Genomic DNA, 12,168 nt, shown 5'->3' with positions numbered 1-12,168 from the left:
TATATGCATCATTATATATGTATTTTGTATTACTATGTATGTATTATACACACATAAATCTGTACAGTTTTTATATATCGGTTAAAAAGTAAATTTAAATTAAAAATCGTGTCTAAAAACTACAAGGTGTCTTCAAACAAGGATGCACACATCAAAAATAACTCATGTCTAAGGCTGTAGGTCAGATTAACATAACTAATAAAAATTAGACTCACTGTGTTCCACAGTGTGAAAATAAATCTCAGACCACAGTCACTCACACAATTAAAATGAGGTGATTAGTACTTTTATTAAGCTATCATAGATTGAACTTTTACAAATTACAAATAGTCAACAAATAAATCTCCGTATTAGAGATTGATATTCAGAAAATATACAAGCAATGGTATTATGACAATGGGATAAAATTCTACCCTGTGAATCAACATTCCCATTTTTATCCATTCCATTTTTTACTTTTCTTTATTGAGTCATATACAAAGTAATATAAACAATATTCAAAAAAGATTCATTTTTAATGATTGCTATATCATGTAATAGCTATTCTCCACTGGAAAAAATTATTTTTTCCTAAGGTCTTCAAAGTGATATATATATATATAAATACTTAAATCAATAACTACAAACACATGACTACAGTTACACTCTGTGTTGTCAGAAAAATATTTCAGGATATTTTGAGTAGTCAATGCCTTATGATTTCTGTTGGTTTTGTGGATATAATTGATTGCCTATCACTCTCAAGAACATCCAAATTTTCTTACAAAAGAAGAATGGTGAAACAAAAAATATTATCTTCCCTGGGTATGTTAGGATGCTCATCAGTCAAATAGAAACAAGTATAACCTTCAGAGAGGGGTGAGTCGCTCATCTTCTGTCATAAAGACATCATTAATGTGCCCTCCCTTTGTGTCCAGGGGATCACAGGGGATGCCGTTTTCAATTGTGATTGTGTTTTCACACTTATCTTCTGCATCATCCATTTCTGATGGTCCTTTGTTCTTCCTAAAAGCATATAAAGGAGTCATTGGGATCTAGGAGAAGTAAACATGGTTAAGTATGGTCTTTCTCAAGAAAGGGGCAAACAGACAATAGAAAGAAGCATAAAAACCTTAGAATAATGAAATAATCAGATATTATGTATTTTCAAATAAATGTCAAAGACCATAAACAGTTGGTGAGGTGGAAAGATACTATCAAGATAATTCTGCATCAATGACAAATACACATTGGTTAGAAAAAGTGGTCATATTTAGAACACTGCAATAAATATATATGTATATGAATAAATATATTTCTATGTGTATATGAATGAATATGTGTTTATACACATACATACAAGCATACATATTCACACAGACAAATTTCAAGAAGGAACTGAGGAAAACATATAGTACATTGACGAGTTTAAAATTTTAACTTTAGGAGAACTTAGTAAAAATCAAATTTTAAAAAGTAACAAATTCCTCTCACAGAATTTGACAAATTAATGGTCTACAAGTGTTGAGTGAAAATTAAAGTGAAATGAGATATCACAAAGCAAATTCACATTACTTTGTAGAAAGTAAGTAATTGTTATAAATAGCAGATATCACTGATAGGCTCTACTCATTACAAAATAGTTGTGTTAATTTGTAAGTCAAGTTTTTGGAACTCATAACACATTTTTTAAATTATATTACAACTCACAGTTGCAATTTCAAGTCATTCCAAAAATTCTACATGACAGGATATATATTTGACTTCCTTATATTCTGACCCTCTGTAGATCCTTCTACCCCAACTCAAGTGGTAACCAAATCCTTAATGTTTTCTTGGAGTGTGAAAAGCTGTAGCCTTGAAATTGAAAGGTTTTCTTGTCTTTTGTGAAAGACTAAGTCACTGAGCCAATTATGCTTCACATTATGGGGAAAAAGGAAAGAAGAGAGGTGGTATCTCTAGGCATCCAGAGGGAGAACTCTGGGGCATATCACAGGTAATGTTGGGATACCACTCCTTGGTGGCACCATGGAAGCATGCATGTTAGCCATGTGACACACAGAGTTGCCAAGAATTCTCTTATACCAAGAATCTGTGCACCTTCAAAGAGGCAGATCTGAAAGGGATTCCTTGGCTAGGATGCTGAGAACTGCTATGGTGATCAGGAGACTCCCCATCACTGTGGGAGTACCTTAGGACCTTGATGAGTCTCTGACAAGTGAAGAGGTAGTGAAGATTCCTTTATGATGATCAATATGGAACCTGTAAGTCCTTCAGGAGAGGTATTTTTAATGTGTTCTAAAGAATACGGTAGACAAAGGGGGAGAAAAGAGAGAGCTCTTCTTTACAGGAGAATTCCAGCAAGTATAGAAAGAGTAGTAAAACTCATCACTGCAATAATAATTGATTCTGATGAAGCTCGTCAATGAGTACAAAACAACAAAGAGATGGTTAGAGAACAGAATATACACATGGTCTCGAAATGTCACCCCCACATGCAATATATTAATTTCAAAAAGGCACTTGTATTTTGTCAAGGGGGCAATATGATGGACACTACCAACAATCAGACAAATTGACAAGTGCTTCCAGATGGACAATGAGAAAAGCCCAGATATATGTTTTCTTTTCTTGACCCCTTCAATTTTTAACTGAAAGTCATAATGAGGCGCTAATCAGAAAAATCCAAATTTAAAGATATTTTGTAAAACAACTGACCTGGACTCAGACCAGAGTGGGCACCCAGCTCAAAGGATTGATGAATCAATGAATGTAGATCAGTGGCTGGCTGGCTGGATAACAAAATAATGGATGGATGGATGGATGGATGGATGGAGAATGGATGGGTAGTCAAACAGATGGATGGACAGGCGGATGACAGATAATTGAAAAAATGATTGAATAGATGGATACACATGATCCCACTTCTTGTGGTAGTGGGATCTACCACAAGAAGCAGAAAGAAGAAAAGATGGCCAGGCATAGTAGCCCAGGCCCATAATCCCAGCAGTCGGGAGGCAGAGGCAGGAGGATTGTGAGTTCAAGGTCAGCCTGGGTACATAGCAAGACACTGTTTCAAAAAAAGAAAGAAAGAAAGGAGGATATATGTGTATATGAAATTTCTCATATCTCTTGTGTTTTCTTTTAATAAATAGGAGGAAATACTCATTTTCCTACCTTAGGGATTAGGGACTTAGTATGGATTTTGCCAGGCTTCATGGATGGTTTATTAAATAATTTCAATCAGTTAATGTTTAAAAAGTAAAATAGCATTCCAACAATGTAGATTCCAATGTCATTATTTGAAAGTATTTTAACATTGTATATGCTATCATCAAATGTCACAAGTGAAACTATAGGCAATCACTAAATTGAAGTCATTGAATTTCAACAATTAATTCATAAAACTTTTGGTCCAGATAAGCACCTGTGTCTTCCCATCCTCAGAGTGAAGACACTTTACTGGCCATTCCAAACATGAACAATTAGTGATCAGCACAAGTTGGGGTACACTAGAATTTAATGTGTTGAGAGTGTCTTCCAGCCAGGTTAAAAAAAAACCACTGAAAGACTAGAACACTTCAGCTTTTCCTCCTTTGGAAAGGAATATCATCACTTTCCATGCCATTCAGAAAGCAAAAGCAATTGACATTCTACAGCCATCAATAACATCACTTCCATTCACAGTTTCCAACATTCCTTAACAGCTATGCCTTGAGAGCCTACTGTGTGGATGAGACACAGTATTTCCCCTAAAAGAAAGGACTCAATGCCAGGAAAAAACTCCATATTCACTCCCCCACCCTCTCTTCATTTTTAATGCTTTCAAAAAGAGAGGAATGATTTTTTTCACTGGGATGAAATCCTTGTAGGAAATATATATTTATAAATTATCATCAAAAAGTGTCTAGTTCATGTGAATTCCTCCAAAATCATTCTTCATTGAGCTTGGAATGAATAATAATTTTCCATAACAATAAATACATTTTATCCTGAATTTTGTGTATATAAGCATGAAACCCATTTTACAAAAAATTTAGAGTGGAGCATTTTGAAGTAGGTGCAATGCAATGGTAGTTTTAGAAATAATGGTTGTCAATGTCTATTTGTCAGTTTCTTCAGTAAAAAATGTCTTTATGAAGTTAGAAGAAAAATGATAGAAAGCTGAACATGTGCAAATCAATGCCAGGAATCTTACCAGCCCCAGCCACAAAGGAAAAATAATCCACAAGTTTCACAATGAACGGGGAAAAACTAAAAAGGAACATACAACCAGAGGAAGACAAATGTCTCTGCTTTAGAAGAAGAAGAATTTCCCAAGCCCCCCCCCAAAAAAAGAATCTGAGAGAAATTTATCAAATTGAGTTGTGTCAGTGGCAAATTAGGTACTTTTTTTTTTTTTTTTGCGACCTTAGATCCAATTATTCAGAGTCTTGGCATTGCTGGGCTTCACAAAGTGCAATGTCAGTAACTTGCTAGCTGGTAGAAATGATAAGCAGCTCAAAGGTTATCTAACAGTAATATAGCACTTTGTCACATTTAATAATGTGTGCTGTAATAAACTGATTCACTGCCTGTGCATTGCTCTTACTAAGAATAATAAAACTTAACTGTCTTTCTGCATCATTCTGATTTGATGTTCCGCTAAAAACATGAGTTCTTTTTCCTGAAAAGTAAAAATTGAATGTTAATGACTTCCGCCGTTCCTGCAACGTCAGGTAGTTCAGGAAGGAGTTGAAAAACTTGTGACTAAAACTACCTCTTGTGTTATCAGAAAAATATTTTAGAATATTTTAAGCAGTCAGCAGCACCTTATGATTTCAGTGGTCATAAAGATGTCCACTTGAGAATGGATATCTCCAATAAATGCAGGAGAAGAGGGACAGAAGGGAGACATAGAAATCTCAGGTAGCCCTTGTAGTTAGGAGGTATAGAGTAACAGCATTTGTTCTGTTGTGAGATAAAATATTGTTGTCTAAAAGCAGAAAGAATATATCTGTCTCTTCAAACAAAATAGGGCTGAAGAGCCAAAGAAACAGCCAGAGAAACGATAAAGAAAAGACAAATATGACTTTCAAATAGGGCAGAATTAATTATTGGGAACTGGCATTGTCCTGCTAATCGGTTTTGAGTGGGCACCATAGCACAGTGACATTGACAGACTTTGTGGTGGAGTCTATTTGGTTTTAAATCTTGGCATCACAACTTTCTAACCGTGCACCCAAAGGTAAGTTGTTTTATATCCGCCATGTAACAGCAATAATAATGATGATAAGTATCTATTACATGGCAGAAATCAGACTAGGTGTTTTGTATACATTATCTCATCCAATTCTCATTGCAGTACAATGCAGATTTTATTTTTAACCCTGTTTTGAGATGAAGAGACTAAGTTTCAAATATGTATAGCAACTTGCCTTTCAGAATGCAACAGATTGGTGAAAGGAGCTGACCTAGAATTTTATTTTAGTCTCCCTAAGCTCCACCCAAAACACTTACAGTGCTTTCCTATTGGTTATGTAGATTTTAAACTCAGAGAAGGAAAACAATTAACTTTGAAATTTCTCATTTTATTTATGCTTCTATTCTAAAACAATTTATTCATTTAATTAAGATTTCATAAGAATGTAAAGTTTGAATAATATGAAAATGTTGACCGAGTCCTATTTCCTTATGCAAAAAGCAAGGCTTGCGGAAATACAAATGCACTTCTATTTACTATTGGCCTTACAGGAAAAAAAAAGTGTAGCTAGAAACATAGCAAACAAATTTACTAATGACTCTGCTCAGTGAGCATTACCTAGGGTTCTATGTCCTAAGTCCTTAACTTGGCTTGGTTACCAGCTATAAGAGTATAATCTCCTTGTAGGCAAGGACCATTCATGCTATCTATGTTTATCTCTTCCATGATATATACTATAGCTCCTATCACAGAATGGCTGATCAACAAAGAAATAAAATATTTTTACCTCTCTGTGATTTGGTTTCTAAAGGGTTGGATCTAGATAACTGGTAAGGTCCCCTCCTAAGACCCAGCTGCAAACTTAGATCTAAATAAAGTCTAACACTGCAATCCATTTATATACTAGATTAACAAATCAACTATACTATGTACATGTGAGTCTGAAAGTGTGCTGTTATGTGACTCTTATGTACCACAAAGTGATTTTTATGATTATGCTAGTAACTTGATATTGCACTTTCCAGTGCATAAAGCATCTGTGTATATTCTCTGATTATTGTCTTCACATCATTATAACTACCTGAGAAAGTATTATTATCCATTTTCCATATATTACTTAATCAAGGTCACTCAGCAAAAAAATGTCAGTACCTGGAACCTAAAACCAAGAGTCTTGGTCAAATGCTTTCTATTAAAACATTCAACACATCATCAACTTCATCATTATTACTATCATAATAATCAACATTATCACATCACCACCATCACCATCACTATCATCATGACGCTAATCAGATAATAAGATGCCTACTTCTGGGCTAGGGCTAGACAGATCTAGTACAGACATCATCGTGAAATATATGCAGCTGATCCTGGTTACCTTCCCACTTGTCCAGTTCCCTAATTGTTATCCAAAAAGAAAAAAATCACCTTGCAATTCTTTTCCTTCAACAAATCTTTTCCCCAAGCTACTGTTATCAACTAGATGTAACTAGAGAAGCAACTTCCTCAAATTATTTCAAAGAGAAGTGATGGTTGTAATGGTGTGCTGGAACTGGCCAGTACAAACTTACAACGGTTGTCTGTTTCATATGTAGAATTTTTCAGCCCTGATTAGGAAAATGCCAAATGCTACAAATCAGAGAATTTTTTAGAGAGCTAGTCAACCAGTTCACCATTATTATGTGACCGGTATGCTACATAAGATCATTTTCATTTTAAAATATGTGTTTCTTTAGCATGGTAGTGCCATGAAAAAAGGCACACAGAACAATGGAACAGAATAGCAAGCAAAAAAATAAATCCACATATTTATGGTCAACTGATCTTCAACAAAGTTGACAAGAACAAACAATGGGAAAAGAACAGTACCATCAATAAATGGTGTTGAGAAAACTGGATATTCAAATGCAGAAAAATGAAATTGAGCTATAATCTCTCCACAAATACAAAAATCAACTCAAAATGGATTAAAGACTTAAATGGATTTAAGACTAAAGAAGACATATGGGGACAGCTCTTTGACATCGATTCGGGGAATAAGTTTTTAGATATGATCCCAAAAGCACAGGCAATAAAAGCAAAAATAGTTACGTCAAACTAAAAGTTTCTTACAGCAAAGAAAACAATCAATACAGTGAAGAAACAACTTATGAAATGAGAGAAAATATTTGCACACCATACATCTGTTAGGGCATTTAATATCCCAAATATATAAGGAACTGAACTCAATAGCAAGAAAACAAATAACCTAATGGGCAAACAATCTGAATAGACAATTTTCAAGAGAAAACATACAAATGGCCAAAAGATACATGAAAAAATACTCAGGTATATAAGAAAATGTAAATAAAACCACAATGAGATATCACCTCACATGTGTTAAAATGACTATTACCAAAATGAGGAAAGATAGCAAGTGTTGACCAGGATGTGGAAAAAAGGGAACCTTTGTATATTATTGGTGGTAATGTAAATTAGTACATCCATTATGGAAAACCATATGGAAGTTCCTCAAAAGATTAAAAATAGTACTACCATATGATCCAGTAGTCCCACTTCTGGGTATACATCAGGAACCGAAACCAATATGATTAGGAGCTATCTTCACTCTTATGTTCACTACAGTGTTATTCACAATAGCCAAAGCATAGAATCAACTTAACTGTCCATCAATGGATGAATGGATGAAGAAAATGTAGTACATACATACAATGGACTACAATTCAGCCTTTTAGAAAAGTAGAACACCATGTCATTTGCAACATGTATGAACTTGAAAGACATTATGCTAAGTGAAGTAAGCCAAACACAGAAAGACAAATAGCACATGAGCTCACTCATATGTGGAATCTAAAAAAACATCAAACTCAGAAGCAGAGAGTAGAATGGTGGTTGCCAGTAGCTGGAGGTATGGAGGTGGGGGTGGAAAGACATTGGTCAAAGGGTAAAAAGTTTCAGTTATACAGGATGAGTAAGTTTGGGAGATCTATTGCACAGCATGGTGACTATAGTTAAAAATAATATACTGTATACTTCAAAATCACTGAGACAATAGATTTTAATTGTTCTCACCACAAAAAATTATAAATATGTGTGGTGATATATATGCTGATTAGTTTTAATCATTTCACAATGTATACATATAAACATCACCTGTACACCATAAAATGTAAAATAAAATAGGTGTTTATTACCTAATAAAATCCCAAGCAATGAGTCAGTGAACTGGAGAATTTTCTACAATATAATGGCAATACATGGGTGAGAAAAAGATCCTTTCCCAGCACTCCTTAATCATAGCAATGAGTTAAGCTGATCTTGAATAATAGTAATTAATTTTTATTTAACATACTATATCCTGGGTACTTTATATGCATCTATGTCACTTAATCTTCACAAAAGCTCTATGAGATTTATCTCCCTATGTCAGTTGGGAAAACCAAAACCCATGGAAATCAGCTGACTCAATCAAGATCATTTATGTAAATGACATGGGCTGGTGTTTGAGTTTACCTAGCTTGGACGCCAGTCCAAACTTTCTACTCAGTAGCTCTGAAGAATCAACATGATGCTGTTCTTGACAAAATTTACAGAATTATTAAAGTTTTGCTTGAGACACTTCCTCAACAGTAAGTTTAAGTAAGCATGTCTTAGATGACTGGCACTTTTCCACAGAAACAAAATAGTGACTTAGATGACCACATGGTCCCTCCAGGCCTTCTAAGTTTAAATTTTGAACCATACAAACTATGTTCATTACTATCTAATATGTAGATTGCATTGTTAAACATTAGCTGTCTTCCTCAAGACTAAAGCCTATAAGGGCAACTCCTATATTTTCCATAGTTAGAAAGGGTTTTCATCCCAATTATCAGGGCTTTCCCCACTTTAAACTGTACCCTGTTCTCATTTTTGAAGCAATATTTTGCCCAAGAGAAACTTACCACCACAGATCGTCTCAAACTTAAAGAACAACAAACAATTTATCTCAGGAGGTTATCATAATTGTCCTGACTATATTTGCTAATTATTGATGCTTTTCCAGTTTTATACAAGAGATTTGTCCATCTGTTTTCCTAGTTTGAATGTGAAATGAATTTGTAAAGGCAGGGTTGTAACCACAGCCTCACTTCTCCCAGGCAACAGATTATGATGCTATGCACCCAATTATTATATTACTGTAGAATATGCTCCGAAAGAGATATCTGATCCCATCACAAACTAGCTGAAAGACCAGCAAATGGCAAGATAATAAAATAAGTTACAGCTAACACTTATTGAGTAGTCACTGAGTGCCAGGTACCACACTAAGCATTCTACTGTATTAACTCTTTTATCCTATCGAGTTAATTATTTCCAGTGCATCTTGCTATTGCCCTAGAAAACTTATCTATACACAGACAGTAAAGATAAATTTAACCAACTTGACTCTACTACCACAAACCATATTCTCCCATACTCAGCTTCCCCGACTCATTGTTTGTGCTTCCTGATATCCATATACAAAGAAGGATCTAAGAGACAAATACTTTGAATCTGAGCAATCTATCTCCAGAATCCATTATTCTAACTCCTACATTGTATTGTACTATTGAAGAAATTGGTAAATAAGGAGATAAAGAGAATTTACAAAGGTTTCCAATCATTTGAAACCACAGAATCATAGCATCTCAGAATTGATACAAAACTTAAAAATATTAAACATAGGTATTCAAATGTGGCAACAGAATGTTTCTTACTATTCTAAAAGCCAAAACCAAACCAAACCAAGCAGTCTTTTGTAGTAAGTCTCTTTGCATTACAGGTCACGTCAAGGGTTGATGGAGTGGTTCAAGTGCTAGAGCACCTGCCTCACAAGCATGAGGCCCTGAGTTCAAACCCAAGTACCGCCAAAAAAAAAAAAAAGTCATGTCAAGATCATTAAGAAATCAAGAAAATACAACTTGATCCTAATCTTTGGGCTTAATTTGAGACATAGACATACACTAGATTTAATCCATAGTATTTTTACCTAATATTGTGAAAAATTACAATGCCTAATATTTTAAATGCCCACTGTCAGTTAGCAACTAGAGGAAGACATGAAAAGTAGTAAATGTGAGCAGAAGCATTTAATTCAACATATACTTTGGCCAACCACATCCCACATATCTCACATGGGTACAAACCCTTTCTAAAAGCATGGCCCTGTGATTTTTGGAATACATGTGCCTGTGAGTCACACTTACCAGAATTTCTCTTTCTGGATATCAGAAGGTTTACAAGCATTAAAGTGTTTGGTGAAGAATCAAGGAACTTCTCATCTTCCTCTCTAATTAGAGGTACTTATAAACAAAATTATTTTCTCCCTTCATTATGTTGAGAAATTCTGCCTCTTCTCCTTCCTGCTACCTGCCGCAGTAACTCTCCCACTATCTGAAGTTCCCTTGTGAAGCAGTTTCAATAATTTAGACATCGATGTTTGCATGTAAATGAACTCAAGAAGTAGGATCCTGTATATAAGTTGTGAAACTTAACGCTCTCAAACTAAATTAATTAGAACAGCCTGTTAAACATTAAAATTAATCCCCTTCAGAGATTCTAATTCAATGGGTCTGAGATATGGCCAAAGAAACTACATTTTAAACAAGTGTTCTGCAAGCCACCAGCTGATCACGCTTATAATCTTAGCGCCTAAGGATGCAAAGATGAGGAGGATCATGGTACAAAGCCAGCCCCAGGCAAATAGTTCGTGACACCCTATCTTGAAAATACCCAACACAAAACAGGTCTGGTGGGGTGGCTCAAGTAGTAGAGCACCTGCCTAGCAAGTGTGAGGCCCTGATTTCAAACCCCAGTACTGCCAAAAAAAACTGTGTTCTAGGTGATTCTGACCATAAAGAACACAGCTCTATATATCATAAGCACTAGAGAGATGAGGATCCATCAGTGGGAGGGAAGACTAAAATAGCACATGGCATTTGGGAAAAGAAGGTGGCCTGTGGGCCAAGAAGAGGCACGAAGATGGAAAGGCATAAAAGAACTGTGAAACTACTGGCATTTGGATGTAAATTACCACCAAAGGTTAATTCTGTCTACCTGAAAAGTCTGCTTAGCTTTGTGTATACAGCTTTCAAAAATCACAATATATATGTTAAAATCAAGTCTGCATATGAAACATTCATATAATATAGAATGAATAGAGGAAGAGAAGAGATAAATCATGGAAAGAGTTCATTAAATAGAGGACACTGGACTCTAAAACAACAAAACAGTCAAAATCATAACAGACATTCAAGTTTAAGGCATTTCCTTCAACCAGAGGAAACTCCTCTCATTTTTCCAAGTCATGTGAAAACAGTCAAATACTCTTTAAATCATTCCCTCTAAGTATCTTACCTTTTACGTTGCCGGATCCCTGATAAAACCAGTAGTGTAGTTGCAACTATGACAATGCAAAATATCACACCAAATATAATAATCCAGATGGGCACAGGTGGGTCCGTGGGTGGTGCAAGAGTGGAAGGAATTTTTAAAAATTCCAGAGTATGGTCATTTAAAAAGAAGGCATTGTTGATCCGGTTCCTATTCATTCTAAAATGTGATGATAATTAAAAAATGAAAAAAAATTAGAAACAAAGCACAGACCTATCTCTTCATGATTATAAATACCTCTATAAACAGAACACCCTCCTAGCAGAAGACTTCAGGTTGGCAATTTGGGTTATAATACATATATACATAGAAATGCCACAATGAAATTCTCTGTATAGCTATCTTATACAAACAAAAATGCCTTTTTGCAAAAAATGGAGGATAGGAAGCTAAAATAGGTGCTGTCTGGGGGTTGGCACCAGTGGGAGGAGAGAAGATATAAGGAAAGGGTGTAGGAAGGTGAATATTGTGGAAATTTTATGTACTCCTGTATGAAATAGACAAATGACACCTGTTGAAACTATTCTAGGAATGGAGGAAGGGGAGATAAAGGAGAATAATGGAGGGAGTGAATTCAACTATGATATACT

At 35.1% G+C, this 12,168-nt stretch overlaps 1 protein-coding gene across 1 annotated transcript in view; it reads right to left on the bottom strand.

Moving 5' to 3' along the window:
* Positions 1-270: 270 nt before the first annotated feature.
* Positions 271-12,168, bottom strand: part of Cltrn (collectrin, amino acid transport regulator) — a 33,071-nt gene continuing 21,173 nt past the window's right edge. The window contains exons 5-6 of the mRNA XM_074064246.1: positions 11,543-11,737; positions 271-1,005 (exon numbers count right to left, since the gene is read on the bottom strand). Of these exons, the coding sequence (XP_073920347.1) occupies positions 849-1,005; positions 11,543-11,737 (352 nt within the window). The 3' untranslated portion in view covers positions 271-848. The remainder of the gene's footprint in view (positions 1,006-11,542; positions 11,738-12,168) is intronic.

This window comes from Castor canadensis, chromosome X (assembly GCF_047511655.1).
Source record: "Castor canadensis chromosome X, mCasCan1.hap1v2, whole genome shotgun sequence".
Taxonomy (NCBI): domain Eukaryota; kingdom Metazoa; phylum Chordata; class Mammalia; order Rodentia; family Castoridae; genus Castor; species Castor canadensis.
This window is presented reverse-complemented; position numbering and strand designations above follow the sequence as displayed.